The sequence below is a fragment of the Suillus discolor genome, assembly GCF_016758755.1.
Source record: "Suillus discolor strain FC423 chromosome Unknown F5147scaffold_4, whole genome shotgun sequence".
In the NCBI taxonomy this organism is placed as follows: domain Eukaryota; kingdom Fungi; phylum Basidiomycota; class Agaricomycetes; order Boletales; family Suillaceae; genus Suillus; species Suillus discolor.
In genome coordinates this window covers 1,327,647-1,343,479 of record NW_024541251.1, presented here as the reverse complement: position 1 = coordinate 1,343,479, position 15,833 = coordinate 1,327,647, and the positions used below count along the sequence as shown (strand labels likewise).

The following is a 15,833-nucleotide window of genomic DNA, read 5'->3' as shown; positions in this document are numbered from 1 at the left end:
GCGGGAATCCGCAGTCAGGGGAAACAGAAAGAGGAAAGCCACATTGGTGGCACGAGTCAGACCGAGTCAGAGGTGCGGGACCACATTGGTGGTCGAATCAGAAGAGGAACGTGCAGTGCACGTGCATAGAGGCGGATGATGCGAGGGACGGGAATGGTCCCGAGGATCCGGTCAACGGAAAGTCGGTAAAGGAGGGCGAGCCGGTAGGCGGTGAGGGCGAGGATGAAGGGAAAATGATAGGGGGGCCACGTGACCGATGTTACTTGTAACAGTATTGATGCTTGATGGACGCATCTCGATGACGTCGCGATAAGCGGAGTCGAGACTTTGGAATTTGAACCACCCTATATATATACTGCTTCTCGTTCTTATCTTCCCTCAGTTTGTTCCATCATACTGAGGGTAAGCCATTTTACGTATACTCAAACCGCCGCTAGATACTGACTATAGCTTAGGCTTACGCAGTGTCTAGGTACTTAATCTCAGTTTGTTCCATCATACTGAGGGCTTACGCAGTGTCTAGTCTCTAAAGTGAGTGGCTGAGCCTACACTCGCAGTATTGTGCTGTAGTACTCTTCCATTTCACCATTGGCAAGGGGTGGTGTGGACACTGATCAAGTCACATGTGAGTCACAGCTTGTTACTTGTTACCACGCCACCTACAGAAACAAACTACGAAATAAACTGCGCAATAAACGCAGCTGTCCAAACTCTGAGGGAATTAAAAAAAAACAAGAGGCGATACCAGGGTTCGAACCTGGGTTTCGGGAATATTTGAATGTCAAAATCCCGAGTGATAACCACTACACTATATCGCCTTGGTGAATCTGTTGGTTTAGCCATATTTGTACGGGTTGGTTGTGCAAGACACGTCGGGTATTGACTGCGGTTAGGATTAAACTTACACCCTCTCCGTTCTACAATGAATAGTGACGAATCGTTTTCAGCGTTGGTCAATACTGCCAATCCAGCAGCGTCCGGATACAGGCAGCGAGACTCCAACAACCCATACATCCATTCAGATTCTAATCCTAATAATATTACATCGTCTAGTTATCCTCCACAACCAAATCTTATGGATCCCTTCTTTGACGACGACGACGACGACGCTTCTCATTCTAACTTCACTATGTACTCTGCTCAAAGACCAATGCACTCCCAGGAGAGCGGTCTTCCTCTCGCTCGATCAGCTGCACCCCCAGCTGGCATAGGAACATCCTCTACCTCGCTTGCAACAACACCTAACGGACAACCACAAGGCTGGGCATTTGACGACAACTCTCTGTCCCCCGCGTTTTTACCTGCCCCTTCCTTCCCGGCAGAGCCCTCAATACCCATGCGCCCGCTCAAGCGACGCAGAAAGTGGAAATGGCCCTGGCAGAGGGACAAGGAACTCACTGGCGAGCGTGTAATCACCCTCAACAACGCACTTATGAATGTCGACTATTGCTCAAACTTTGTTTCAACGAGCAAGTACAACATGGTCTCATTTCTTCCCAAGTTTCTTACTGGTCTGTCCCGACCGGTATCCCGTACACCACTAAACACCAACTGATGCATCATTCTCGTAGAACAATTCTCGAAATACGCCAATTTATTCTTTTTGTTCACAGCATGCATTCAACAGATTCCAGGTGTATCCCCCACGAACCAGTACACTACCATCGCGCCCTTGGCCGTGGTCCTCCTCGCTTCCGCATTCAAAGAAGTTCAGGAAGACCTTGTACGTTATTCCTCCAATCATTGACCCGTTCTCACCTCACCTCAGAAACGACACCAATCTGACTCCGAGCTCAACGCACGACTTGGTAAGGCCCTCTCCGGAAACACTTTCGCCGCACGGAAATGGAAAGACCTACGTGTAGGCGACATCGTGCGTGTGGAGTCAGATCAATTTATGCCGGCCGACCTGGTACTCATATCCTCGAGTGAGCCCGAGGGATTATGTTACATAGAGACTTCTAATCTTGACGGGTGCGTTCCTCCTTCTATTTTCCTTCTTTCCCTAACATACGCTCTTCAGCGAGACCAACCTCAAAATCAAACAGGCTTCCCCACAAACCTACTCGCTCACCTCCCCATCCCTCGCAGGCGCTTTGCATGGTACATTGCGGTCGGAACAGCCAAATAACTCATTGTACACATATGAGGGAACGTTGGAACTGTTGAGCGATATGAATGTACCGAAGACTGTATCGTTGGGTCCTGATCAGATATTGTTGAGGGGCGCGCAGTTGAGGAATACGCCGTGGGTGTATGGGATCGTAGTGTTCACAGGTCATGAGACGAAGCTCATGCGAAATGCAACGTAAGCGGTTCGACCTTGTTCGAGCTTTAGTTCGCAGAAAATTTTTGTGATGTTCTGCAATGCTAAACTCGGGTACAGCGCGGCGCCAATCAAACGTACGGCAGTCGAGCGCCAGGTCAACACTCATATCATCTTCCTCTTCGTCTTCCTCCTTGCCCTTTCACTCGGGAGTACGATTGGCGCCAGCATCAACACAGTGTGTTTGTTCTATCTACTTTATCATAGATAGGGGCTGACAGACCTTTTGTAGTGGTTCCTGTCCGGTCAGCAATGGTATTTAGCAGAGCCAAGCACATTCACCGGGAAAGGTGAGTAACTCTTTCCGAGAAGCTTACTCTGATCGCCGACTGATCGCGTTTGATCAGCAAAAGCATTTATCGAAGGTCAGGCATATTTGTTTTTTCTACCTACTCTCCCTTGCTCATTCAATCTCTCCAGACATTCTCACCTTTATCATCCTCTACAACAACCTCATCCCCATTTCACTTATCGTTACCATGGAAGTTGTCAAATTCCAACAGGCCCAGCTCATCAACGCCGATCTGGACATGTACTACGCGCCCTCCGACACGCCTGCGCTCTGCCGCACAAGCTCGCTTGTTGAAGAGCTCGGACAGATCGAATTTGTGTTTAGCGATAAAACGGGAACGCTAACGAGGAATGAGATGGAATTTAAGAAATGCTCAGTTGCAGGGATTCCGTATGCGGACTTGGCGGAGGAGGGTGGGGAGGAGGGGGAGGAGGGTACGAGAACGTTTGAGGAGCTGCGGGGGCTATTGCACGAGGACACAGGGAAGCCATTCGGTACGGAGGCGATTGAGAACAGAGAGCGGGATGTAGCTAGAGAATTCATGGTGTTATTGGCGGTGTGCCATACGGTGATACCGGAGGTGAGAGATGGGAAGATGCATTATCAGGCCAGTAGTCCGGATGAGGCGGCGTTAGTGGCAGGGGCAGAGATGATGGGGTATCAGTTCCATGTGGGTCGCTCATTCCTTTTTAAATACTGTTTTACACATTTCTTCTAACCCCTTCTCTGCACCCCTGCCTCCCTTTAATCACACTGCTCACCCACCCTTCCGCAGACTCGCAAACCCCGTTCTGTCTTTCTTTCAATCAACAACGCTCCTGCCGAGTACGAGATTCTCAACATATGCGAGTTCAACTCGACGCGCAAACGTATGTCGACGATTGTGCGCACGCCCAGCGGTTCAATCAAGCTTTTCTGCAAGGGTGCAGACACCGTCATCCTCGAGCGTCTTGCCAAGGCGCAACAGTACACTGAGAAAACGCTTATTCATCTTGAAGTTTGTTGCTTTCCCCTCCAGTATTACCAATGTTCATTGTGCTCACCCAATCAAATCACAGGACTACGCGACTGAAGGCCTACGCACTCTTTGCATCGCATACCGTGACGTCCCGGAGGCCGAATACCGGCAGTGGGCCTCCATATACGAGCAAGCAGCTGCAACAATCAACGGCCGCGCAGATGCCCTCGACAGTGCGGCGGAGTTGATCGAGAAGGATATGTTTTTGCTCGGGGCAACAGCTATCGAGGATAAGCTCCAGGACGGCGTACCAGATACGATACATACGTTACAAATGGCCGGGATCAAGGTGTGTTTGTCACAGACATTTCATCACGGTGTCTATGTCTACGATGCTGATGTGGTACGTAGATCTGGGTGCTTACGGGTGACAGACAAGAGACAGCGATCAATATCGGCATGTCTTGTCGGTTGATCTCAGAGTCTATGAACTTGGTAGGTTGGGAATGCGGGGAAGATATTCTAGTGCTAATATTCTACCTCTACAGGTCATTGTGAACGAAGACAACTCGCGTGACACTGCGGATTTTATCCAGAAGCGACTTTCAGCGATCAAAAATCAGCGGAGTACGGGGGAGCTCGAAGATCTGGCTTTGGTCATAGGTCAGCGCGCGCACGAAATCAATTCATACCCTCTGAAGCCCTTCCTTTGCAGATGGCAAAAGCCTAGGTTTCGCACTTGAGAAAGACCTTTCCAAGTCGTTTTTGGAGCTCGCGCTCATGTGTCGCGCAGTCATCTGTTGCAGAGTATCTCCGCTTCAAAAAGCTCTTGTCGTCAAACTTGTCAAGAAGAACCAGAAGAGCATTCTCTTGGCAATCGGTGACGGTGCGAACGACGTGAGCATGATCCAGGCAGCGCATGTGGGCGTGGGGATCTCTGGAGTCGAGGTACGTGATCATTGGCGTGCGACATTGCGTTTGTATTTAAAGCAATCTGTATAGGGTCTACAAGCTGCGCGGTCTGCGGATGTGGCAATTTCACAGTTTAGATTTCTCAAGAAGTTATTGCTGGTTCATGGCGCGTGGAGTTATCAGAGACTATCGAAACTCATCCTTTGTACGTATATTTGTTTATCTCCGTTTTACGCATGTTCATCACTAAGGACCAGACTCGTTTTACAAGAACATTACGCTTTACATGACGCAGTTTTGGGTACGCATCCGCCCGTTCACTCGCAAATGTCTAGCTAATATCACCTTGTAGTATTCCTTCTTCAATAACTTCTCGGGGCAGATTGCCTACGAATCATGGACGATATCATTTTATAACGTCATCTTTACCGTTCTTCCCCCTCTCGTCATCGGCGTGTTTGATCAGTTCGTATCTGCACGAATTCTAGACCGATACCCACAACTATATGCACTCGGGCAGAAGAACGTCTTCTTCACCAAGACAGCATTCTGGCTCTGGGTAGGCAATGCGCTCTATCACAGTCTCGTGAGTCTCATTCCAAAACGACACAAAATTCAGTGATGGTGATGATGATAATGGCGTTTCTAGATTTTGTTCACGTTCACTGTGATTTTGTTTTGGGGAGATTTGAAGCAAGCGACGGGTTTGGACTCCGGGCATTGGTTTTGGGGTGCCATGCTTTACCTGGCTGTTCTCCTCACTGTCCTTGGCAAAGCCGCTTTGGTGTCTGAGTGCGTGTCCCTATTCTTGTCTTACCCTCGTATACTAATGCGTATTCTAGTTTGTGGACAAAATACACTGTTGCTGGTGAGCACAAATCTTCCTCTATGAACAGACATCCAACCGACATCTTTTCCTCAGCGATTCCTGGGTCGTTCGTTTTCACTATGCTCTTCCTTCCTTTATACGCCGTTGTTGCTCCTGCCATTGGATTCTCTACCGAATACTATGGACTTGTGCCTCGTCTATGGACTGATGCTGTGTTTTATTTTGTCCTCATCCTTGTTCCTGTCGTCTGCCTGACCCGCGACTTTATTTGGAAATAGTACGTCCACACCCGCTTGAGCGGGGTAACTGTCTGACGCCTTTCATATAGCTACCGACGAACATATATTCCTCTTCCATATCATATCGCTCAAGAGCTCCAAAAGTACAACATTCCCGACTACCGTCCGCGTCAAGAACAGTGCGTATCACTTCAAATAGCATATGCTGGTTGATGCTTAAGCTTAACCCCTTATCATGCCAGATTCCAAAAAGCGATCAAAAAAGTCCGCGCCGTCCAGCGCATGCGCCGGAACCGCGGGTTTGCATTCAGTCAGACAGAGAACGGTCGTCAAGATCAGGCAAAACTCATTCGTGCTTACGATACATCCAAGTCGAGCACACGACCGTCGGGATATTAGACACGAGAGAAAGCGTGATTTGCTCCATCTGACATTCATGGATTGTATTGTATAACTGGGACTAATTCATACACCGCCATTGTAGAATGATTCTTCAATGGATTTATTGTTGTGTTGCCGTTTTTATTCGATGGTGATGGGACGACGTCGAAGTACTACCGTATTTTCGATTTGCTGCCGATCCATGTGAGCGATGGACAACCCTTATTGTGGAGACGCATCTTTGTCCTCTGGTGAATTCCAGTTGGGAGTCAAATACATAGAAAGCTCGTGATTGACACCGGGAATAAGAAATGCATGTACTTACAACGTAGTAAGATTATGTTAGCTCCAATGTACATCAGGAAATACCTTGATCGGATGTATGCATCACATGAGTAAATCACGCTTGTAAATTGTAAATAATAAGAACTAGGAGAAGGGGCAGGAAAAGGAAAAGTTTAGACGCCGTCTGAATGACTAGTTCAATCATTGATTAGTCGAGTACACCTCTAGTATGACGTCCAAAGCCAGTTTGTGCATAGTGTTGCGATACGGAGACGTACAAGGACACCAGTAGCGCTAAATATAAAACTACCTAACCAGAGAATGTACATGCGACATGTCATGAATCTGATGTAAGGGTAATTCAGTGGTCACGGGACTTCCTAACAAGACATGAGCGATGTCATTGACAGGGGAGGGAAATATTACCTATATTCTCCCTCCGCGGCGACGCTGAGCTCTTCAATTTCGCCTTGTGCGGAAGAGAGAGCTTCAGCTGCTGCTGCAAAGTAAAGCAGCTGCAAACAAAGGGTAAACCTCGCGACCTTCGTATCATAAGACACATACCTGAGCTTTCACAAGTTCATTGAGATTCTTCAGAGGTTCCGGCTACAAACAATAAGGCAAAGTGTTCAAAAAGCGAATACTGGTGACATACATTCTCAAGAACTGTCTTCATGAGGGTAATGGCAACCTCAGTCTTCTGAACGAGATCGTCCTCTGCGTTCTCGACATCAAGCCTTGCCTGCTCTTGCTTAGCAGGACTCGTAGTTTTCAGACTGTATGATAAAAGTGTAAGCACTTGAAGGACCAAAGCTTAGTGAAAGTAATGACGTCTGCTTAGCGGCATCCAACTCAAGTCTGCTGACGCGAACGGCTTGGCGTGCTTTCATTGCGACGTTAATAGACGTTGAAAGCGTCGTCTGCCACGGGCGGAGGTATTGGGCCTGAATCGATTCGTCTTGCTCAACGCGAGCTGATGCAATGTTGTCGAAAACATCTGCGTACACGGTTAGTGCTTTACCGAGTTTATCTTCATCACCAGCAGGGGTGCGTTGCATGGCGGCGGCGGCGTTAGTCGCAGCGCGACAGAGAGCATGAGGGAGAGTCTTGTGTTGGGAAACTTGCGGGGCAACAGGTGAGGGCGTAGGAAGATTGGTGCCCTTCAGGTTTGTAGCAGCGAAGTTTGTAATACCATGGCCAATGGTGGTCGAGAGTTCAGTAATAGACTCTTGAATTTGGGTCGGGTAGTCATACGACTCATTCTCATAGGCCTTGGTTACTCTGATTGAGGTGAGATATCAGGGCTGAGCCAATACACAAACGAAATGCACGAACTTGAGAAGTGCTAGGTGTGCCTGACGCAACGCGTCTACGCGAGCCTCCAAATCCTTGTACTCTGAAATATATATTGAGATTCAGTATCCAAATTATAAAAGAGCTGGCCTACCTTGCGGCAACTCCGTAATTTCGTCTGGGGCAACTTGACCTAAACGCTCCCTGGTTGCCTGAACACTGGAGTTGAAGCCCTTTGCAAACTTGTTTGCGGACTGCCCCAGGTTTAGGCCGGAAAGACTCGATTGGAATTTGTTCCAGCCGTCCATAGTTGACTTGAAAATGATGATAATGATACAAGAACTAGGGAGACGAAGGGTTCGAACGTTCAAGATGTGGAACCTCTGAGTCTCTGACGCAGTTAGAGCCGCCCAGCGGTGCCAATTACTTTCACATATGGTAATAGGTTCAAGGGGTCCTAGTCAGACGCGTAACACGAATGCGCAAGCTTGTCTACGAACTTTAAGATTATCCTCCACAATGTCACAACAATCGGCCTTCAGTTCTCCTGGATTCGACTTTTCTAACTCTGTTAGGTGAGCAAGACATTATATTATTTATATGGCTATTGTCTGAGTAGTCGTATAGAAATAATTTCCTCCAGGAGAAGGGCATGCCCCTTCCAAAGGCTACCAGCACCGGTACCACAATCGTAGGCTGTCTTTTCAAAGATGGCATTATCCTTGGTGCCGACACGCGTGCCACAGAAGGCGAAATAATTGCAGACAAGAACTGTGAAAAGGTCCGCTCTTGGAGATCAATATCATTCTGCTTAATCTAATATGCATCCCCAGATCCACTACATAACAGAATCGATCCGGTGCTGTGGTGCAGGTACTGCTGCAGACACCGAGTTTACCACCGCGTCGATATCATCAAATATGGAGCTCCATGCTCTGTCCACTGGGAGAAAGCCAAGAGTGGTCACTGTGATGACTATGTTGAAGCAATACCTTTTCCAGTGAGCCCAAGTGTGTTCAGTATTCAATATCTTATTATTTGTGCTATGCGCAGATACCAGGGCCATGTCGGAGCTGCTCTTGTCCTTGGCGGAGTTGACTCTACTGGGCCACATCTTTTCACCATCCATCCACATGGGTCTACAGACAAGTTGCCTTACGTGACCATGGGCTCCGGAAGCTTGGCAGCTATGGCTGTTTTTGAAAGCAGCTGGAAGCCAAACATGGAGGTACGTTTCACCGCTCTTATATGTGGCCGATGTTCAATCCTAGTCCCATCTAGCGCAACGAAGCTTTGGCCCTAGTGTCTGCCGCTGTCTCAGCTGGTATCTTCAACGACCTTGGCTCAGGGTCCAACGTTGATGCATGTATCATTACCGCCACGCAAACGGAGATGCTTCGCAATTTTGTCAAGCCCAACGAGCGGGTAGAGAAGGAACGCCATTACACATTCAGAAGAGGGACCACAGCATGGAAGAGCGAAAACATAAGAGATTTGATTGTTAACGAAGACATCACCCTTGTAGGCGCCACCGGTGATGCCATGGACATTAGCTAGACGAGATCGACAAATGATACTTGGATTCCTTTGCACACTGACAAGATTTGGTTAGGCAGCAATGTTTTTATCTTTCTCCTTGTCCTGTGGATGCTTGATTGTATGATGACATTCACCGTGCCTGCTCGGTCTTACAATTCGAGGACCGAGGACAGTAATCTTTGGGCGCGTCGATTGTTTCCACAGTCCGGTTATTCGCTCTCTTAACTCTAGTTATACTACCAATGCTTTTCATGTTATTCTTCAATATTTCTGCTCATCAACTCGAAGACAAGCGCAACGCGAAGATGTGAACGTTTGCGCTGCTCTCAAACTTCGTTCACGAGTACATGATGATTCGACATATAATGTTGTATTAATAACAATTATGAGTATGTCAGTTCTTCCATAGATGAGTAGTTCTGCATAGTGTAGTTTCCTCTGATCACTTGGGCCGAGAGAGCTGATCGAGATTAACCGGTGAAGTTTTACTGTTTTAGCACTAGTTAATGGACCGAGCTTGCCATATGTAGGTGTGTGTCCCTGTGAACATGGAGAGTCAAGTCAGTCACCATCAAGCCTCATTACAACTACCATCACTACCCGGGTCGACGACATGCCTGTCGTCCAGTTTGCGCCCTTTGCGTCCCTTGTTCAGCCAGGTTTTTGGCATGAGCTCACTCGCATGAAGATAGATGTCCTTCGTCTCTCAGAAGACGCTATTACCGTGAATGGGTCATATTCCGTCGGTCGATTAATCAGAGATCGCGAAACAGGGCAAGACATCGCTCTTGGATGTAACCTCACAGTAGGGGAAGATGCTTACCAGAAGGCACCTCAGTATGTCGCGATCGGACACGCGTTGAAGCTGATATGCTGACTCTATCCTAGGGTGTCACCCATGTCCGTCCATACCACTGGCATCTTCAAGAACTTCAATACTATCGAGGACTTTAAGGCTGCAGATAAGGCTGCACTCATTAATGATGTCGTTTCCAAGGTGCGATCATGACTTGACGCGCCCGATAGCAAATGGTAATACTTGTCTCAATAAGATCTGGGACAGCATCATAACAACCAAAGACACGTCTCTCCTCACGCAGTTCTTATTAATAACATTCGCTGATCTAAAGAAGTATCAGTACTTCTACTGGTTCGCCTTTCCCGCGTTTGTGTCCAAACCAGCCTGGCAGATTTCAGAAAATGGCTGGAAGCCAGCGGATGAAGAGATCCAGGGGGTATGTCCTCCTTCGAAGAACATTTCGCGTTCTTACAAGTACTTTCAGTTGGAATCTATCTACGACTCACTCCTCAAGATGACTCGATCATTCTTTCTCGTGAAGGAGATTGGCGGTATAACCGAAGTAGGGTCGATAGAACAATATGAAGAGTTCTTTACTGGTGTTGCTCCCGAGAACGTAATTGGTGCATTCCGTCTCATGAGCCAAGGCTGACTCCCTTTGCACAGCGAGTAATCGGCTTTTTAGATCCATCTGCTCTTCCTGAAAACCCAGGTTGGCCTCTTCGGAACCTCCTCACCTTCCTTCGTGCGGTATATCCATCGCAAACATCTTCTGTCCGAGTTCTTTGCTGGAGAGATAGCGAAAGACCCACTGCTGGAAAACCATGGAGGAGCCGGTTTGGAGTGGTCTCCATCGGAGAAGGAGATCCAACCACGAAACCTAGTGCTATAGGATGGGAGCGCCATCCGACAACCAACAAGCTCAGTGCTCGAGTTGCTGATCTGGCACCCATGATGGATCCGAAGAGGTATGTGTTGTCCAGCTACTCATGGTAAATACTGCTGATAGGCTTTTAGGCTCGCTGACCAAGCTGTGGACCTGAACTTGAAGTTGATGCGCTGGCGCATCTTACCTTCGCTAGACCTCGATAAAGTAGCATCGACAAGATGCCTGCTTCTCGGTGCAGGGACACTTGGCTGCTACGTTGCACGTACCCTCATGGTTTGTACGGATATATTCAAATTCACAGTCATGACTGATTTCCATTACTAGGGATGGGGTGTCCGTACGATTACTTTTGTTGATTCTGCGCGTGTATCATTCTCGAATCCCGTCCGCCAACCCTTGTTTGAATTCGAGGATTGTCTCAACGGCGGTAAACCCAAGGCTGCTTGCGCTGCCCAGCGCTTGACGAAAATCTTCCCCGGTATTGTAAGTCCCGTATCGCTCATCTTGAACGATCTCTGATGACTTGTAAATTAGAATGCAACAGGCCATGATATATCGATACCCATGCCAGGTCATCCTATACCTCCGGCGTCCACTGAGCAAGCGAAGAAAGACGTCAGGCATCTAGAGACGCTGTTCGACGAACACGATGTTGTATTCCTCTTAATGGATTCTAGAGAAAGCCGCTGGCTGCCCACTGTTTTGGGCGCTGCCAAGGGCAAGGTACGGCACAAGACCGTATGTGTATTGTTCGTACTGAACCCTCGCGCAGATAGTCCTTAACGCCGCTCTTGGGTTTGACACGTACCTTGTCATGCGTCATGGCGCTCGAGCGTCTTCGACGACGGGCAATCGACTGGGTTGTTATTACTGCAACGATATCGTCGCTCCTGCTGATGTATTGCCTTTCAACTCTCCATACCGACATTCACTCACATATCTTTCCATACAGTCCTTGACGGATCGCACTTTGGATCAAATGTGTACCGTGACAAGACCCGGCCTTGCCTCGATCGCAGCTTCTACGGCGGTCGAACTTCTCGTCTCTTTGTTACAACATCCCGATGGGTAGGTCTTATTGTACGTCAAGACACTGTTCCTGACGTCATTCGCAGGCTTCATGCACCCCCGCCCCCTCCTCAAGCCAATGGCGCTGCTGCAGACCCTAGCACGTCGGACAGTGTTCTGGGTCTTGTCCCGCATCAATTGCGTGGGTTCTTGGCACAGTTCAGAAACCTCCCGATCATAGGTGCAGCGTACGACAAGTGCACGGGTTGCAGCGAGACAGTGAGCCCCATCACCCATTCTCCGCATCTCTATACTCACCCATGGCTCAGGTTCTCAAAGCCTACGAGGAACAAGGCTTCAATATGCTCTTGAAGGCATTTAACGAGCCCGGATTCCTTGAAAAGTTGACTGGACTGGACAAGCTCTACAGCGAAGGTGATGCAATAGCGGAGAGTGTGGACTGGGACGAGGAGGATGAGGAGGACGATTAGATTCTAATGTTCGATGTAACAAACTAGTTTTCTGTAATTCTACGACTACTCAACTATTCCTGTACTTTTCTTGTATTATTTTTCAACATTGCAATGTGGCACTACAACCTGCTCTGTACTAAAGGCGTTCCATTGCCATGGGGCTGGCCCAGATACCACAACGTCGCATCCTTCAACTCACTCACCCACTCCGCGACAATCTTTTCGCTAAAGACGTGCTGATCGTAGAAGACAAAATATTGCAGCTGCTGGCGCGCAGTTGACGCACCAAGATACAGCTTGGCAGGCGTTGAGTGTTGATGGACACGCCAATACTCAACATAGAGTCGCGGTGTTTTGGCGTCCTCGAAAGCAGCAGCCTGCGGTGACCACGGTGGATAACCGGCCCGATGGGCGTGAGGCGTGCTGTGCAGCGGTGACAGGTAGTGCTCGGGAGGCAGAGGATATTCTGTGGGCAACATATGATCCATCTGGAATCGTAACGTTTAGTTCATTTGAATATATACAAAGAGAGTCACTGACATTGCCGAGAGTGGCTCCCACATGTGTGTGTATCGGGTTCAAAGACTGAACGGATACACTTTTACCGCCGTCCTCTGGCTGAACACTGTCTCTCGTCTTCAATCGCTTCGAAGCGATTTCCCTCCCGGAAGGAGTCAAATAGAGTCTCACAGTGGAATTACATATGTCAACCAACCGTGGGTGCCCGAGCAGCTTCTGGGCTTGCGCCTTCAGATTAGCACATCGGAGAAGAAACCGGTTGAAAGACATGAGATCCGGGAAGTCCGGTGCCCCATCAACAAGTTCCAACCTGTTAGGGTCTCCCCTAGACATGCTACCAAGAGGCATGAAGGGAAGCACATACTGAACGGTGCCGACGCCGACGCCAACATCGCCCGAGCCGCCCGTCTCAAACCAGTCCTTATCTTGGTACGGGCGTAAGTTCACCGGCCCGAGGATATACATGGGCTGGCGCTTCCTGTACTCCCATTCTTCTTCCGAGATCTGACCCCTGAGGTACCGTCGACATAAAACACGTGCCATGGCAACTTGGCTGAGGGTATAATACGCAGAGTTCATGGTAATACCATAGCGGCGGCAATTGGTGAGAATGGTTGACGACACTGCTCTCGAAAACACTGAGACATGGTCGCGTTTTTTAGCGGAAGTATGAGGTGTGGATTCCCTGAAGTCTCCGGGGAGAGTGTGACCGCCCTGCTTCAATGCTTTAGCTCTCCTGTAAGGCACTACAAACTGAACACTAAAGACCTTGAATTGAGACATCCGTGCCAAGTCAATTGCATAACCCAAAGCCCGCCTCCACCGTCTTTTGACAAGTGAAAGATCTCTAGAAGCCAGATTGCTCTCTAAAGCCTTGAAATTATGCACTCTCTCGCCTAGAGGAATGTACGGTGGTTCAATCCGAGATGACAGTGTGTCAAAAAACGACCTAAGCACCGTGCTCGTGCTAGCTGCATCTGTAATGCAGTGGGCGAGCATAACCACGACGTGGAAATGGTCACTTTTATCTGTTCGGCGCAAAATATAGGCACGAGTAAGCAACTGAGATGAAAGGCGCCGAGGTCCATCCATAATGTCGTTTACGAAACATTCAGCATGATGAAAGGAATTGACCTCCGTGAATGTGACATCATCAGGTCGAAGATTCATGACTGTTTCTTCACGAATTATGAAGCGTGGACCAAACTCGTGTTCTTCCACTTCAGCCGCGATGAGGGGAAAGCGTTTTTTGACAGACACCCAAGAACGCAAGATATTCGATTGGGAATGAACGTCTTGATCGCTGGCTTGTGCGGTACGAAGGTGTATGTGCATCACGGTATCTGAGGTGTTTCTGAAAACGCCAGTCCAATGGAGGGCAGTTTCTGAACTTCCAAGGGGGCGAAAGAAAATGCGCCGGCCTGGAGTAGAATCTAGCGACGTCCATGACTCAGAGGTCATAATGTTGAAGTTGATAGTGAGTCTAGAGGGAAGTGCAAGAGGAACTCAGAAGTAAGTGAAACCGGACTGGTACTTATACCCTCTCCTCAAGCACATATAAAAACCCTGGAAACGACTTCATAACAATGTCACTCACTTTGACTGTTTTACGGAAACTTCAGACAGGCTAGCCTGAGAAGGTGTTGCATGTACACACAGAAACTGTTGAACACCTTGACCACTTGCGAAGAGAAAGTTCGGCATGATCCAGAGCGCGTCCTGCTAGGTCATCGATGAGGAGCGTTTGGTCTACGAGGCGATTAATATTTACATTTAGTACTAGTGGCACCTTACTCAGTACTCAGTAGTGAATTACACAAACGTAGCGTGGGAATGGTCATCCTGACAGTGCCGAATCAAACTCTCGAGGTCATACGCGGGAGCAAGCCCCCATGTATAAGCCGTGGGTCTACACATGTCCGACACAGGGTCTATAAATAAGGACGGTATTTTTAAACTCGCGAGGCGGTTCGCACTGCAGTGACAGACCGTGTCGGTAGGTCGTGCTTGCTCACACCATTAAATTGACAGGATCGTACGATGGTAAGAATCTGGCAGTGAATCAGATCACGCGCAATAGGGCGGTCTCCAGATCTGCGTGCTCACTGTGACCGATGCAATCGCAAAGAAATCAATGTGGAGGACCGTAGGAACACGAGGAACTGCACCATGGACGCGTGACGGAATCAACCTGAAACCCCGCATCCCATGCACTCGTGACTCGAGCAGGAATGAACCCAACTCACTACAGTGCGCAGAGTCTAGGCTGGTTTAGCTTTGACCTGCAGTTGTTGTTGTTCTCCAAAGCTGTCTTGAGACAAGGTAAAGCCGCCGGCACTGGCAGGAATATCACTATTGACAGTGAGCCTAGCTCAGTGTCAGGGTATAGATAACAGCACGAATGCTGCAAGTAATAGTCTGGCATTGGAAAGATGACGATACTTGTAACTTAGTAGTAGGGACAGTGGTCCCTCAGTACATGCCGTTGAGCATGTTAGGAAGCCATGATCATCAAGTTTCAGTTTCTCTTGCAATATATCAACAGACATTGTACAATACTTTGAACGGTCACGACGGTCGCCTCTGAATTCGCTCCATCCTAACTGGATTCATCACTTTGACTCACAAGCACACACTTCACCCTGCTTAGAACATTCACAATTTTCCCCTGTGCCAACGCAAGAGCACTGCATCGAGTCGCACTTAGTATTATTACAAGACCCTAGTTCAAAATTGATGACTGCACCTTCTTTGAGTGTGCGCTGTTGACGCATTTCTGACAGTTACATTGGTTCTTTGGGCAAGCACAGCCAGTCCCTGAGGGGCCACAAGCTCTGTAGTAAGAAAGTTCAAGTGTGAGATAGCGACAAGAAATGAATACTCACGGGCATTCGCTGGCGCATGTACATCCACTGCAGGTTGCCATTATGGTTATTGTCAAAGGTAGGTAGGAAAATAGTGTCCAATATATAAGCGACCCTATGACGTCGATGATAGGGGCAAGATCGGCATATAGGGGTCAACAGGTCACACGCTTAGTAATATGAGCCAAATTGAAGCTTGAAGTTCAAAGTTGCAATCTCCTTTCGAA

At 48.4% G+C, this 15,833-nt stretch overlaps 6 protein-coding genes and 1 non-coding gene across 7 annotated transcripts; 3 read left to right on the top strand and 4 right to left on the bottom strand.

Annotated features, from left to right (window-relative positions):
• Window positions 1-736: 736 nt before the first annotated feature.
• F5147DRAFT_t15 lies at window positions 737-818 on the bottom strand. Its single transcript has one exon. It is a non-coding gene; the product is annotated as a tRNA-Gln (tRNA).
• Window positions 819-917: 99 nt separating this feature from the next.
• F5147DRAFT_833340 (Ca-transporting ATPase) lies at window positions 918-6,139 on the top strand. Its single transcript, XM_041443855.1, has 20 exons — window positions 918-1,511; window positions 1,572-1,723; window positions 1,769-1,974; window positions 2,024-2,308; window positions 2,387-2,504; window positions 2,559-2,616; window positions 2,674-2,691; window positions 2,747-3,288; window positions 3,394-3,615; window positions 3,677-3,925; window positions 3,988-4,071; window positions 4,125-4,239; window positions 4,292-4,524; window positions 4,579-4,693; window positions 4,746-4,789; window positions 4,841-5,074; window positions 5,138-5,280; window positions 5,331-5,594; window positions 5,646-5,735; window positions 5,799-6,139. The coding sequence occupies exons 1-20, from the start codon at window positions 923-925 to the stop codon at window positions 5,953-5,955; spliced, it is 3,918 nt and encodes a 1,305-aa protein (XP_041298754.1). The 5' UTR covers window positions 918-922; the 3' UTR covers window positions 5,956-6,139.
• Window positions 6,140-6,303: 164 nt separating this feature from the next.
• On the bottom strand, window positions 6,304-7,909 carry F5147DRAFT_670620 (BAR domain-containing family protein). Its single transcript, XM_041435544.1, has 7 exons — window positions 7,670-7,909; window positions 7,558-7,618; window positions 7,054-7,503; window positions 6,878-6,998; window positions 6,787-6,828; window positions 6,649-6,737; window positions 6,304-6,602 (listed from the first exon to the last, which is right to left on the bottom strand). Exons 1-7 carry the CDS (start codon window positions 7,821-7,823, stop codon window positions 6,584-6,586), a joined length of 936 nt encoding a protein of 311 aa, XP_041298753.1. The 5' UTR covers window positions 7,824-7,909; the 3' UTR covers window positions 6,304-6,583.
• A 91-nt stretch (window positions 7,910-8,000) lies between these two features.
• Window positions 8,001-9,384, top strand: F5147DRAFT_627673 (nucleophile aminohydrolase). Its single transcript, XM_041432718.1, has 5 exons — window positions 8,001-8,090; window positions 8,143-8,296; window positions 8,349-8,515; window positions 8,569-8,743; window positions 8,797-9,384. The coding sequence occupies exons 1-5, from the start codon at window positions 8,035-8,037 to the stop codon at window positions 9,070-9,072; spliced, it is 828 nt and encodes a 275-aa protein (XP_041298752.1). The 5' UTR covers window positions 8,001-8,034; the 3' UTR covers window positions 9,073-9,384.
• A 178-nt stretch (window positions 9,385-9,562) lies between these two features.
• F5147DRAFT_261387 (uncharacterized protein) lies at window positions 9,563-12,292 on the top strand. The gene is made up of 12 exons (XM_041428907.1): window positions 9,563-9,891; window positions 9,943-10,051; window positions 10,107-10,289; window positions 10,338-10,469; window positions 10,520-10,821; window positions 10,871-11,015; window positions 11,067-11,225; window positions 11,277-11,465; window positions 11,515-11,640; window positions 11,695-11,810; window positions 11,858-12,029; window positions 12,080-12,292. The coding sequence occupies exons 1-12, from the start codon at window positions 9,668-9,670 to the stop codon at window positions 12,239-12,241; spliced, it is 2,019 nt and encodes a 672-aa protein (XP_041298751.1). The 5' UTR covers window positions 9,563-9,667; the 3' UTR covers window positions 12,242-12,292.
• Window positions 12,293-12,342: 50 nt separating this feature from the next.
• F5147DRAFT_627667 (uncharacterized protein) lies at window positions 12,343-14,286 on the bottom strand (the record flags this gene model as incomplete). Its single annotated transcript, XM_041432717.1, has 3 exons — window positions 13,511-14,286; window positions 12,764-13,456; window positions 12,343-12,711 (listed from the first exon to the last, which is right to left on the bottom strand). Exons 1-3 carry the CDS (start codon window positions 14,201-14,203, stop codon window positions 12,343-12,345), a joined length of 1,755 nt encoding a protein of 584 aa, XP_041298750.1. The 5' UTR covers window positions 14,204-14,286.
• Window positions 14,287-15,240: 954 nt separating this feature from the next.
• On the bottom strand, window positions 15,241-15,678 carry F5147DRAFT_670612 (uncharacterized protein). The gene is made up of 3 exons (XM_041435543.1): window positions 15,628-15,678; window positions 15,489-15,576; window positions 15,241-15,429 (listed from the first exon to the last, which is right to left on the bottom strand). Exons 1-3 carry the CDS (start codon window positions 15,666-15,668, stop codon window positions 15,355-15,357), a joined length of 204 nt encoding a protein of 67 aa, XP_041298749.1. The 5' UTR covers window positions 15,669-15,678; the 3' UTR covers window positions 15,241-15,354.
• Window positions 15,679-15,833: the final 155 nt, after the last annotated feature.

Excerpts from the sequence above, each read along its gene's own strand:
- F5147DRAFT_833340 (XM_041443855.1), top strand. The coding sequence starts at position 923 with ATGAATAGTGACGAATCGTTTTCAGCGTTGGTCAATACTGCCAATCCA. Across the intron at positions 1,724-1,768 it reads AAGAAGTTCAGGAAGACCTT|AAACGACACCAATCTGACTC; the intron begins GTACGTTATTCC and ends ACCTCACCTCAG. Across the intron at positions 2,505-2,558 it reads TTGGCGCCAGCATCAACACA|TGGTTCCTGTCCGGTCAGCA; the intron begins GTGTGTTTGTTC and ends GACCTTTTGTAG.
- F5147DRAFT_670620 (XM_041435544.1), bottom strand. The coding sequence starts at position 7,823 with ATGGACGGCTGGAACAAATTCCAATCGAGTCTTTCCGGCCTAAACCTG. Across the intron at positions 7,619-7,669 it reads AATTACGGAGTTGCCGCAAG|AGTACAAGGATTTGGAGGCT; the intron begins GTAGGCCAGCTC and ends TATATATTTCAG. Across the intron at positions 6,738-6,786 it reads ATGAACTTGTGAAAGCTCAG|CTGCTTTACTTTGCAGCAGC; the intron begins GTATGTGTCTTA and ends CTTTGTTTGCAG.
- F5147DRAFT_627673 (XM_041432718.1), top strand. The coding sequence starts at position 8,035 with ATGTCACAACAATCGGCCTTCAGTTCTCCTGGATTCGACTTTTCTAAC. Across the intron at positions 8,091-8,142 it reads GACTTTTCTAACTCTGTTAG|AAATAATTTCCTCCAGGAGA; the intron begins GTGAGCAAGACA and ends GTAGTCGTATAG. Across the intron at positions 8,744-8,796 it reads GCTGGAAGCCAAACATGGAG|CGCAACGAAGCTTTGGCCCT; the intron begins GTACGTTTCACC and ends AGTCCCATCTAG.
- F5147DRAFT_261387 (XM_041428907.1), top strand. The coding sequence starts at position 9,668 with ATGCCTGTCGTCCAGTTTGCGCCCTTTGCGTCCCTTGTTCAGCCAGGT. Across the intron at positions 11,811-11,857 it reads TTGTTACAACATCCCGATGG|GCTTCATGCACCCCCGCCCC; the intron begins GTAGGTCTTATT and ends CGTCATTCGCAG. Across the intron at positions 12,030-12,079 it reads GCACGGGTTGCAGCGAGACA|GTTCTCAAAGCCTACGAGGA; the intron begins GTGAGCCCCATC and ends CCCATGGCTCAG.
- F5147DRAFT_670612 (XM_041435543.1), bottom strand. The coding sequence starts at position 15,668 with ATGGCAACCTGCAGTGGATGTACATGCGCCAGCGAATGCCC. Across the intron at positions 15,577-15,627 it reads ACATGCGCCAGCGAATGCCC|AGCTTGTGGCCCCTCAGGGA; the intron begins GTGAGTATTCAT and ends TTCTTACTACAG. Across the intron at positions 15,430-15,488 it reads ACAGCGCACACTCAAAGAAG|TGCTCTTGCGTTGGCACAGG; the intron begins GTGCAGTCATCA and ends GACTCGATGCAG.